We start from the raw sequence: 13,276 nt of genomic DNA, 5'->3' as shown, positions 1-13,276 counted from the left end.
TGCCTCATGTGAATGGGGCCTTCTAAGACTTTCCTTCATTTTAGAGGCTCTAGGACACCTCCCCTTTCCTACTATGACATCATTTTTGTGTGCCTGTGGCAGGGGTTCCTGGCATTTTTAAGCAAGAACCTGATGATGGTAAAGCGGGGGAAGCGGAAAATGAGGATCATGAAAATATAAGTAAGTAATGTATATTCCCTTTCTGTCAAATGGTTACAAAGTGTTAAAGTGATTTGTAAAGGGGTGTGTGTGTGTGTGTGTGTGTGTGTGTGTGTGTGTGTGTGTGTGTGTGTGTGTTTTCTTATTTTTATAGGGGGGGAAAAAAACCTACTTGCCTGCACAGCAAGCGGTTTTCTAGGGGGGCATCCGAGCCAAGTCACATTCAGACACGGAGCCCCGGCCCCGCCCCTCTTTCCCCTGATTGGCTAGCTGACTTTGACAGCAGCGGGAGCCAATGTGAAAAAATGCACTTTAATGAAACATACTATATAATACATATTTGTTAAAATATTAAAGATGATGTTATGCCGAGTAAATTGGTTCCAAACATGGCACACTCTAAAATTGCGTCCGCCCATGGAACGGCGGCAAACTAGAAAAGTCTCTATGGGTGATGCTTTAAAAGCCTTTAAGCCCTTGTACACACGGTCAGAGATTCCGACAACCAAATCCGTTGGATTTTGGCCGATGGATTTTGGCCGAAACTGTTGCATACACACGCTCGGACAAAGTTGTCGGAAAATCCGACGTGATGACGTAATTTCGTTACGATGGGACTACGTTCAGGCTAGTAGCTAATAGCTTTGGTGTAGGAATTTGATCTGAGCATGCGTGGCACTTTGTCCGATCGGAATTCTCTATACATGATCGGAGTATGTCCAATCGGAGCATTTTGTCACAAAATTTTACCAACAAGTTGGAAAACTTGGTCCGTCGGATACTCCGACGGAAACAGTCCGATGTAGAACACACAGTCGGAATATCTGACAAAACGCTCCAATCCGACACATTCCATCGGAATCTCCGACCGTGTGTACAAGGGCTAACTGGTTTCCAGTTTGGAGTTTGAGGAGATCTGGCGCTAGAATTCTTTCTCTTGCTCTGACGTTCTTGACAATACCGCGTGTGTGTGTGTGTGACCTACATGTTGTTTGAATCCAACCTAAAGGTTAATTCTGCCTAAAATTGAAAATTTCTGGGAACATTGCTGTGCAAATGGGTGTGCAGATTATTTATTTATTTTATTTATTATTATTATTATTATTATGATGATGATGAACACAAGGCCCGGTTCACACTGATGGTCAAGTCACGCAACTTCGGCCGGACTTCCATGTAAATTTGCGCGAGACTTTAATCAATGGGATCTGATTTTGAGATGAGTGTGACCTTTTGACCAATCAAAACAATTCCTTTTGGTTCTGGTATAGATAAAACCTCACCGCAAATGGGGGGGGGGGGGGCGGGGTTTACACTCTGATGTGCTTAAAGTGATTGTAAAGTCTGTTATTGGAAATAAAACATGTTCTACTTACCTGCTCTGTGCTGCGGATTTGCACAAGGCAGCCCAGGTATTCCTCTTCTTAGGTCCCTGGCTGGAGCTCCTGCCCCCACAGCAAGCAGCTTGCTATGGGGGCACCCTAGCCAAGCTGCAGCACCTTGTATCCATTCAGACACAGAGTTTCCGTATGGCCCCACCCCTTCTCTCTCCTGATTGGCTAACTTAGTTTGACAGCAGCGGGAGCCAATGGTGCCTCTACTGTGATTTAGCCGATCAGGAGGGAGGATCTTGGACGATCAAGGTACTCATGGACATCGCTGGATAGAGCGGGGCCTCAGGTAAGTATTTGGGGAGGGGGCAGATTGATTAAAGCCCCATACACACTATCAGATTTTCTGCTGATTTTTTTTTTTTTGTCTTCAGATTTACCAAAACCATGTAGTAGATGGGCCTGCCTGATTGCATACACATTGAAACTCCTAAGGTTTGATCTCATTATATGGTTTTGGTAAATCTGAAGGAAAAAATCAGCAGAAAATCTGATAGTGTGTATGAGGCTTTAGAAGGCTCACAATGACAAAACTTAGTATTGTCATAATAGAAAATCCACTCTTTGGAGCCCCAATGTCTGGACAATAAATGGAGATTTGGGTCCTAATCATGGTATTGTGTTTATCCCATAGTCCCTGTGATTGTGAAACAAGAAGAGCCTGAGCCAGGTAGAAATTATCACAATGAAGAAACACAACCTGCTCACCTAAGTGCAAGTAATTGTTGCTTTTTAACCTATTAATTAAAATCTATGTGTGAAATGGGTTATCCTTTTTTAGGACGCAAACACATGAGCATAATAAAATGCTGCTGTCTAAACAGGACCTTGCGTAAAATGCACATAATGGTCTGTGAAGTGCTTCAGAAGAGACTTGTAGAAAAGTCCGTAAAACGTTCACATCCGTAAAACTTTTCTTCCATTCCACTAGCTCAGTTTTCAATCCCAGAATGCATTTTTATTTAATTTTTTTTTGCCACTTTTTTTCTTTTTCTTTCCTTTTTATACAGTGTGTAGATTTGGCACTTTTTATTTTCAAGAGCACCCTGCTCCTGACAGGTGTGCACACTGGCTTTATTCTGAGTATCTTGCTTTGGCAGGTTCTGGAGACCCCATTGACAGTCTGATTGATGCTGCTATTTTGCTGGTGGTGTTGAGGAGAAGAAGAAGGTTGAGGGAGTTGGAGGAGAAAAGATCCAGGCGTCGCTATCAGACGCATCCTTTGACATCGCAGCGGCTGACAAATACTTTATTTGCCACGATATACAGAGACCTTCGCAAATATCCAAAGAGGTTTTTTAACTTCACTCAGATGTCTGTCTCCACTTTTGATGCACTGCTTGAGATCCTGCGACCACGACTTTCCCCTTCGAGTACCAACATGTGGAGGAGCGTGTCTGCTGAGGAGCGACTATTGGTCACACTCAGGTATTTTCTGGTCATAGCGTGTATGTAAATGGAACTTGTATGTATCCCTCATGTGTTGATGATGGCATGTAGTGCACTATATGTACAGTATACTGTATTGTGAATTCTATCATAGTGTGTGTGTGTGTGTGTGTGTAAACCAGGAATCTTCAAATTACGGCTCTCCGGCTGTTGTGGAACTACACATCCCATGAGGCATTGTAATACTCTGACATTCACAGACATGACTGGGCATGATGGGAATTGTAGTTCCCGAACAATCGGAGGGCCGTAGTTTGAAGACCCCTGGTGTAAACAGACAGATCGGCCATAATGTTATAACCACCCACCATAACCTGTCAGGGCATGGATGCCACTAGACTTCTGAAGGTATGTTGAGGTATCTGAAACCAAGCCAACAGTAGCAGATCCTTTTTAATAAGGCATGAAAGTTACAAGGTGAGGCTTCCATTGATTTGACTTGGTTTTTCCAGCACATACCACAGATACTTGATTGGATTGAGGTCTGAGGAATTTGGAGGCCAAGTCAACACCAGTAACGTGCTGTGTTCTTCAAACCTTTCTTGAATTCATCAGACAAGGCCAACTTCTTCTATTGCTCTGTGGTCCAGTTTTGATGTTCATGTGCCAATTGGCACATTTTGGCTGTGGGCAACATTCGCATCCAGACCGGTTCACAGCTACACAGCCCCATACACAACAAACTGCGATGCACTATATGTTCTGACACCTTTCTATCAGAACCAGCATGAACTCTCTCACCAATTTGGACTAAAATGGCTCTTCTGTTGGATTAGACTACTCAGGCCAGCCTTAGCTCCCCATGTGCATTAACGGGCCACTCATGACTTTGTTGCCAGTTTTCTTTCCTTGGACCACTTTTGGTTGGTCCTGACTGCTGCAGACCGGGAACATCCCACAAGAGCTTCAGTTTGGGAGATGCTCTGACCCAGTTGTCCAGCCATTACAATTTAGCCCAAGTCGCTCAAATCCTTACACTTGCCTCTTCCTTCCTTCCACACATAAACTTCAACAAGAACATGTTCACTTGCTGCCCAATCTATCCCACCCACTTTCCAGATCACATTGTAATAAGATAATCATCGTTATTTACGTTACCTGTCAGTGGTCGTAATGTTATGGCTGATGTATGTATAAAAGTCAGGTTCTGACTGGTTGTTTGGGCTATAGGCAAATTGAACAGTAATTTTCCTCTCTATACAGTGAGGGGAAAAAAAGTATTTGATCCCCTGCTGATTTTGTACATTTGCCCACTGACAAATTTTAATAAGTGTTTGTTTTTTGTTTTTTTCTTTTAACAGTGAGACACAGAACAACAACAAAAATTTCCAGAAAAACACACTTCAAAAGTTCTAAGTTGATTTGCATTTTAATGAGTGAAATAAGTATTGGATTCCTGCGCAAAACATGACTTAGTACTTGGTGGCAAAACCCTTGATGGCAATCGCAGAGGTAAGACGTTTCTTGTAGCTGGACAAAAGGTTTTCACACCTCAGGAGGGATTTTGTCCCACTCCTCTTCGCAGATCCTCTCCAAGTCATTAGGGTTTTGAGGATGATGTTTGGTAACCGGAACCTCCAGCTCCCTCCACATACTTTCTATGGCCACTCCAGGACCTTAATGTGCTTCTTCTTGATCCACTCCTTTGTTGCCTTTGGCCGTGTGTTTTGGGTCATTTTGTCATGCTGGAATACCCATCCACGACCCATTTTCAATGTCCTGGCTGAGGAAAGGAGGTTCTCAACCAAGTTTTTAAGATCCGTGGCCCCGTCCATTGTCCCTTTTTGATGTGGTGAAGTTGTCCTGTCCCCTTAGCAGAGTTGATGCCAAAGAGCTCCATTTTTGGTCTCCCTTTCACACAGTTCTCCTCTGAATCATAGAAAAATGTTCATTAGCAAACTGCAGATGGGCCTGTACATGTGCTTTCTTGAGCAGGGGGACCTTGCGGGTGCTGCAGGATTTCAGTCCTTCACGGCATAGTGTGTTATCAATTGTTTTTTAGGTGACTATGATCCCAGCTGCCTTGAGTTTATTGACCAGATTCTCCCATGTAGTTTTAGGCTGATTCCTGAATGTTCTCATGATCATTGTAACTCCACGAGGTGAGATTTTACATGGAGCCCCAGACCGCGGAAAATGTTGTGTTTTTTTTTTCCTCCATTTGTAAATATTTGCACCAACTGATGTCGCCCTCTCGCTAAGCTGCTTTTAGCACATTCCAGCCTTGTGTAGGTCTACAATGTCTTGTCCCTGACATCCTTGGACAGCTTTTTGGTCTTGACCATGGTGGAGAGATTAGAATCTGATTGATTCTGTGGACAAGTGTCTTTTAAACAGGTAACAAGCTGAGATTAAAGAGGAAGTAAACCCTTCCAAACAACTTGGACCTATAGGTAAGCCTAGATTAAGGCTTACCTATAGGTCCAAGCAATATCTCCTAAACCTATATGGTTTAGGAGATATTTGCCCGAAAATGGGCACCGCTGTCTACGGCGCATGCGCCGTAGACAGCGGCGCGCATGCGCACTAAATGCGGCAAATCCAAGAATGGATTTGCCAAATTTGTCGACTCCCGTGCGCATGCGCGGGAGTGACGTCATCGCGGCCTCGCCGTATGACAGCGGCGGAGCTGCGAGGCGCGACTCCCGTGCGCATGCACGGGAGTGACGTCATCGCGGCTTCGCCGCTGTCATTGGTCAGAGCTGCGAGACGCCACCAGCAAGATGGACGCGGCGGACTACAGGGATCAGCGGCGACTTCGCTGGCTCCTGTGTCAGGTAAGTGACACATAATGAGCTACTATGCGATGCATAGTAGTCCATTATGCTTTACCTTTGCAGGGAAAAAAAGAGGAAGTAAACCCATCAGGGTTTACTTCCTCTTTAAGAGCACTCCCATTTAAGAGAGTGCTCCTAATCTCAGCTTGTTATCTGTATAGAAGACACCTGGGAGTCAGAAATGTTGCTGATTGATAGGGGTTCAAATACTTATTTCACTCATTAAAATGCAAATCGATTTTATACCTTTTTTTGTTTTGAATTGCGTTTTTCTGGATAGTTAACTAAAACAAAGCAAGATTGTCAAAGGATTAGAGTTGCCCAGAGCAGCTATTCACCTTCTGGATTTCCTTTTCACAAACTTGCTAAATATAGGAAACCACCTCAGAAATGTCCTCCTTTGGGATTCAGCTGGTGTGTAGGTGTATGTGTCTGTATGTATCTATCTATCGCTATTTAAGTCTGGTTTTTGTATTGCATTTGATGTTTCAGATTTCTGGCAACAGGACAGTCGTTTGCGTCGCTCCACCACTATTTTCAGCTGGGTGTGAGCACAGTGGCCAAGGTGACCCATGAAACTTGCCAGGCACTGTGGGAGGAGCTACATCAGGTTGTGATGCCAAAGCCTAAAAAGCAGCTGTGGAAAGACGTGGAAGATGAGTTCTGGATGTTGAAGGATTTTCCTAACTGTATCGGAGCCCTCGGTTGCAGACATGTTAGACTGAAGATGCCCCCAAACGTGGGGTCAAAGCATTCAAAAAATTTACCAATTGTTGTCCTGGGTTTGGTGGATGCCTACTATCGTTTTATTGGCATTGATGTTGGGGCTTATGGGACTGCAGACAATTCCAATCTATTCAGGGAGTCCACAATGGGACGTAGCCTGTATGAAGGACAACTAAAGATCCCACCTAAGAAGCCTCTGCCTTGTACAACAGAGCCAAATCTCCCACATGTAATTGTGGCAGATGAGACCTTTGGACTGACAGAGAACCTGATGTGCCCCTACAGTGGGCATGAACTTGCCCCTAAAGAAAGGACGTTTAACTACCGTCTGAGCCAAGCCCGTCAGGTGGTGGACTGCGCCTTTGAAGTCTGCACCTCTAAATGGCGTATTCTCTGGTCTGAAATGCAGCTGGATGTGGAGAATGCCATGAAAGTAGTGCGAGCTTGCTGTGTGCTGTACAATTTTGTCCTGGAACGGGAGAGAAGATCTTCATACCCTGTGCCAAGAAACACTGCTCAAGATGTGCCGGTCATGGACTTGCAGCCCACTAACTATGCCATAAATGTTAGAAATGCCTTTGCAAATTTTTTTGTGTCCCCAGAGGGGAAAGGTCTCTTTGCAGGATGAATATACTGTATATTGTTTGCATTTCCGCACCTAATAAAAAACCTTCTGTTTAATTCCCCCCCCCCCATTTGTTGTGGTCCCTGCAGTTCTTCAGCATACAGTGGGAACAGACAGTTAAGCCTATCTCTGTTGTGTGCTGAATATCAGATGTGACATATTCCCTGTCACTAACAGACAGAACATTTTAGGAAAACTGTAAAAAAAACAACCTACCATCCTTTTAAAAGGAAAATGATATGCTCACGATAAAAGATAACAGAATTTTTATAAGCCCTCCAACATGTCCACCTATTACTGTATGCATTTTTTTCAGGATCATTACCATCTGCAGCCACTGAGGTCTCCATTGCCATTGAGCATCTGGGCCTTTTCTAAAATATGTGGCAAGGTTGTTTTCCCTAATGTTGGGAGATGGCCACACTTGTTGCCATAAGGCAAGATCTCCTTTTACCCTTCTTGGCTTTAGAAATGGACCCAGAAATTTACTCAGAGAAGAGGTTAATTCCTATGTGATTCAGGGGTCTCCAAACTTTCTAAACAAGGGTCAGTTTACTGTCCTCCAGACTTTAGTGGGGCTGGACTGTGGCCAGTGGGAGTAGATAATGCCTTCAGGCTTGGTAGTCAGTAGGTGCAAAAAAATGACACAGCACCCTTGTGGTTAGCAGTAGGAATAGGTAGAAGGGGGAGGAATAGTGCCCAATGTTGTCAGTGGGCGCAATAGTGCCCCATCTTTGGTGTTAGTGGAAGGAATAGTGCCCCATGAAGGGTGTAAAAGGAAGGATGTGTTTTTTTTTTTTTTTTTTGCTCCATTATTGGGGTCAATGGGAGAAATAATACTCTATAGTTGGTGTCAGATGGAGGAATAGTGTCCCAAAGGCCACATAAAGGCAAGCAAAGGGCTGCATCCATCCTGTGTGCCAACTGGTGTAGCCCTATATGGGACATACAGGGCTCTCTGCCCCTGTGATAATTTTTTTTTTTTTTTCTTAGACTTTTGACACCATACTAGACCTGGGCTTCTTTCCTTGCATCCCCCTTTTTGTTTGCGTTCCCTCCTTTGGGGGTTTTGCAACAATTTGATCCTGTTTGGTGTCAATTGAATTACTTCTGTTTATAGGTTATGATGTTAAATGTTATTAATGTTGATACTTCACTTCACTTCATGTTTGTTTTGCTGAAAATTTTAAATAAAAGATATTTGAACTATACATATCTTTTTATTATGCTTCAAAAAAATAAAAATACATTTTATATTAACAAAGTACTGGTGTCAGGCTGTAATAAATGAATTTGGCCCTGTACCATGCAATCATTGTAACCAATTACAGTGATCACACTTGTAAACAAAGGCTGTACATTGCTATCTCTGCTCCGTTTCCTCTTACAGTGATGGACACTGCAGGAAACACTCAGTGTGTGGGAGAAAAGAGCAGTGCAGTGCATTGTACATTGAAAAAAATCTGCATTTTACAATAGCTTATGGCAGAAAAAAATGTAAATCTTCAAAAGACTCATCATACCTCTTAATACCTCTGGTGTGTCTGCTTTCCAAAATTGTGGGAATGTTTTCAGTGTTTCTATTGTCCTGGTATCCCATGACCTCCAAACACATGATGGGCTTGGTAGTCAGGAAATTTAGATGCCTAATTTATGCCCCTTGAAGGCTTGAAAGGGCTCCTTGAATTTTGGGCCCCTCTATGTATCTAGGCTGAAAAGTGCCCATACTCAAAAGGAGTAGCAAAATGTGTTTTGGGGTGTAATTCGAAGTGGGGTGTGTGTGGGAGAGCAATCTTACTGACAGCTGTATGTACAAAAAAAAAAAAACAATACATTTTTCACTTTTCTGAACACGTACGCAAAAAATTTGATTTTCAAAAGACTCCTCATGCCTCCAATACTTTTAGAGGGTCTACTTTGCAAAAATTGAGTCTTTTTTTGGGTGTTTCTCCTGTCCTGGTACTTCAGGGCCCCAAGAAATCGAATACAAAATTCATACCCCTTGAAAGCCTGAAAGTGATTTTTGGAATTTTCGATGCATCTCAGCAGTGAAAGTCTCACATGTGGTATCCTAATACGTGGGAGACGTAGAAGAATGTGTTCTTGGGTGTAATTGTAAGTATGCTCTTGCTGTGTGTGTGTGTGTAAAATGACAACTTTGTGAAAATACTACAGGTACTTTTTCCATTGAATGTTGGTGCTAAAAAAAAAAAAACTGTGCCTCCTTACTAAATACCTTGGACTGTATACTTTCCAAAAAATTGTCATTTTGGAGGGAATTGTGCTATACTGGCATTTTTAGGGCCCCAAGAAATGAGAGAGGCCGTCCGTATATCATGACTGTTACTGATTTCAAATATATACTCGGACATAGTTTGTAGATTATAACTTTCACACAGGCTAAACATTATACCAGCCTTTCCCAACCTTTTCAACACAGAGGAACCCTTGAAATAGTTCTCTGGTCTTGGGGAACCCCTGCTAGAAATCTACAACTCATGATACATTAGTGTGATGGTCAGTGGGAAGAATGGTCCTTACACTTGTGGTCATTGGGAAGAATTACCTCTTTACAGATAGCTAAAAAGATCAATGGTGTGAGTGGGAACTTATCAGAGAAGCAGAAATTTCCCAACCTCTGGAGGAACCCTGGTTGAGAATCACTGCATTATACCCTAATTTGGGTTCGTTTTATGTAGTTAATCACATTTAGGTCTTGTGTATTTTTAAGTACCACCAAAAAAGTTTTTTTGGTCTCCAAAAAATTATATAAAATTTGGGTACAGCCTTACATGCCTGAGTAATTGTTATGCCGCGTACACACGATCGGACTATCGGGCGGACAAACCACCAGACTTTGCAGCGGAGGTCCGCTGGACTTTCCGAACGAGCGGACCTGCCCACACACGACCGGACTTTTCCAGCAGACAATCCGTCTGACTATGGCAGGAGTCCGTCGGACTTTTGAAATAAACGGACTTGCCCACACCGGAGAAAAGTCTGTTCATTTTGAACGTTGCTCCAGGTAGCAGGGAGTAGCGAAGGAAGTCAATGTTGCTGTCTCCATCGGCGAGATTGACACCTCGCAAGCCCTGTCACCTGGTATGGACTTAAAGGGGAACCCCTACGCTGAAAAAAATGGTGTGGGAGGGTCCCCCCAAAGTCCATAGCAGTCCCTTATCCAAGCACGCAGCCCGACTGGTCAGGAAAGGGGGTGGGGACGAGCGAGTGCCCCCACCTCCTGAGTCGTACCAGGCCGCGTGCCCTCAACATGGGGGGTGCTTTGGGGAAGGGGGGGCCCCTACGGCCCCCCCCACCCCAAAGCACCTTGTCCCCATGTTGATGAGGACAAGGGCCTCTTCCAGACAACCCTGGCCATTGATTGTCATGGTCCGCTGGCGGGGGGCTTACCAGAATTCGGGAGCCCCCTTTTAATAAGGGGGCCCCCAGGTACCGGCCCCCTACCCTATATGATTGAGTATGGGGTACAATGTACCCCTACTCATTTACCTGGTGAAAAAAAGTGTAAATAAAAAAACACAAATTTTTAAAATAATTTATTAGACTGCTTCGGTGGTCTTCTTCCGTCTTGGGGGGATGGGGGATAGCCGGACTCCTCCGCTATCTTCTGCTCTTTTACTAGGGGAGGAGCCCGGCTTTCTTCTTCGCTGTGACCGCCACCATCCGGGGGTCTCCTCCCTCCTCCATATCTTTTCATGTGACAAGACTGAATATATGACACTTGTCTACAATGTAAAGTAGTGAGTGTACAGCTTGTATAACAGTGTAAATTTGCTGTCCCCTCAAAATAGCTCACACACCCATTAACCACTTGCCAATGGCTGGCCATCATATGGCGTCCTGGGCTTTGTGGGGGGGATATCTGAATGATGCCTGAAGCTACAGTGCCCTGCCAAACTCCACTAGTAAGTCACACTTACATCCATTGTATCGTGTCAACATCGCAAGGAAGAAGAAAAGAAGGCGGCGACGGCGACAGAAGACTGGGCCAACGCTAGTAAAAGAGCTATAAGAAGATAGCGGCAGCCCAACAAGAAGAACTGAAGAGGGGGACAAGACCCTGAAGTCGGAAGAAGACCCCCGGATGGCGGCAATGGTGAAGAAGAAAGCCGGGCTCCTCCGATAGCAAAAGAGCACAAGATAGCGCAGGAGTCCGGCGAGAAGACCCCCGGAGCTGTCTAATAAATTATTTTAAAAACTTGTGTTGTGTTTTTTTATTTACACTTTTTTTCACCAGGTGAATGGGTAGGGGTACATCATACGCATTACTCTTGCACATAGGGTGGGGGACTGGTATCTGGGGGCTCCCGGATTCTGATAAGCCCCCCGCCCACAGACCCCGACAACCAACGGCCAGGGTTGTTGGGAAGAGGCCCTTGTCCTCATCAACATAGGAACAAGGTGCTTTGGGGTGGGGGGGCACAGGGCCACCCTTCCCCAAAGCACCCACCCCCCCATGTTGAGGGCACACGGCCTGGGCCTGGTACGGCTCAGGAGGGGGGGTGGTCGCTTGTGCCCACACCCTTTCCTGACCAGCCGGGCTGCGTGCTCGGATAAGGGTCTGCTATGGACTTTGGGGGGAACCCCACGCCGTTTTTTTGGCGTAGGGGTTCCCCTTTAAGTCCATACCAGGTGACAGGGCTAGCGATGTGTCAATCTCACCGTTGGAGGTGGCGTAATTGACTTTCTTCGCAAGTCCCGTCTACCTGGAGTCACGTTCAAAATGAACGAACCTTTCCCCATGTGTGGGCAAGTCCGTTCATTTCAAGAGTCTGGCGGACTAGCACACCGACGGGTGGATTTTGGGACAAAACTTCTTTCTAAGTCCGCCGGACTTTTGGGAACACAGGCGGATTGTCCAATCGTGTGTATGCGGCATAAGTCAAAGTATCACAGTGCTGAAAACTCTGGACAGGAAGGCGGTTTTACATGATGGTCTTGAAGGATATGATGGTGGAACTCTAAGCTCCAGAATGAAAATAGGCTGACAGGCAGGATATTTAAGCTACTTGCCTGCCTGTCTACCCCTATAAAGTAAGCTGCGCAATGCCAAATCTAAAAGAAATCCTGCACATGCATGGGAGTGACGTCCAGTGACACCGGCCCCACAAAGAGGGTCAGCGGGGCATTCCGGGAATGGTGCATTGTTGCATTCAAGGCAAGTATAGGTCTGCTTTAAATTGAGCAGAAATACTGATCGTAGCTACAGATTTTTCAGTTTTGATTTTATGCAGCTGAACACAGCCCAAGATAACTGAGCACAATGCTGCTGTGTGCATGGATCTATAAAATGCAATGCTGCTGAATGCAGAATATTGTTTCTGCCCATATGCATGAGCCCTTATGTGTTGAATGCCACTATATATTTTAAGGGTTACACTTTATTATTTGTTTAATAACAGGTTATTCATCTTAAACTTTTAGATAGCTGACAGTGGTGCAATAATTCAAAAACTAACAAGCAAAAAAAAATTTCATATATAACACTTTGCAAAAGTTTTATGCAGATGTTAAAAAAAGCTGTAAATGAAAAATGCTTCAAAAATATAAAAAAAAATAAAGTGTTAAGACCGCCTACAGCAGTGATGGCGAACCTTGGCACCCCAGATGTTTTGGAACTACATTTCCCATGATGCTCTGACACTCTGTAGTGTACTGGAGCATCATGGCAAATGTAGTTCCAAAACATCTGGGGTGCCAAGGTTCGCCATCACTGGCCTACAGCATAGGAACTGGGTGCGAAAAAAATGGCAGTAGGTGCACTGAACTGATGAGGCCAAATTTAGCTGTAGCAGGCAGCAGTTTGTTGATGAAGGTATGGAGACCAATGCAATAAATGAGTGTCTGCAGGCAACAGTGAAAGATGGTGGAGGTTCCTTGAAAGTTTGGGGCTTAATTTCTGCGAATGGAGATTTGGTTAGGACCAATGGTGTCCTCAATGCTGAGAAATACAGGCAGATATTTACCCATCATATCATACCATCAGGGAGGTGTGTGATTGGCCCCAAATTTATTCTGCAGCGGGACAGTGACCCCAAACATACAGCTAATGTCATTACGTACTATCAGTGTAGGAATAAACCGTACTGGAAGTGATGGTTTGGCTCACACAGAGCCCTGATCTCAAG

General features: G+C 44.5%; 1 protein-coding gene across 5 annotated transcripts in view; it reads left to right on the top strand.

Moving 5' to 3' along the window:
- The window catches only part of LOC143934379 (uncharacterized), a 74,495-nt gene that overhangs the window by 39,772 nt on the left and 21,447 nt on the right, over nt 1-13,276 (top strand). The window contains exons 7-10 of one of the 5 annotated variants that reach the window (XM_077457944.1): nt 103-180; nt 2,185-2,268; nt 2,651-2,978; nt 6,269-7,190. The exons of 1 other annotated variant lie outside the window; for it this stretch is intronic. In XM_077457944.1, the coding sequence (XP_077314070.1) occupies nt 103-180; nt 2,185-2,268; nt 2,651-2,978; nt 6,269-7,130 (1,352 nt within the window). In that variant the 3' untranslated portion in view covers nt 7,131-7,190. Of the gene's footprint in view, nt 1-102; nt 181-2,184; nt 2,269-2,650; nt 2,979-6,268; nt 7,191-13,276 lie in introns of those variants that run through there. 3 more of the 5 variants (XM_077457945.1, XM_077457946.1, XM_077457947.1) reach the window with 3 other exon arrangements.

This window comes from Lithobates pipiens, unplaced genomic scaffold (assembly GCF_037356315.1).
Source record: "Lithobates pipiens isolate NorthernLeopardFrog02 unplaced genomic scaffold, aLitPip1_a1.2 Scaffold_27, whole genome shotgun sequence".
In the NCBI taxonomy this organism is placed as follows: domain Eukaryota; kingdom Metazoa; phylum Chordata; class Amphibia; order Anura; family Ranidae; genus Lithobates; species Lithobates pipiens.
This window is presented reverse-complemented; position numbering and strand designations above follow the sequence as displayed.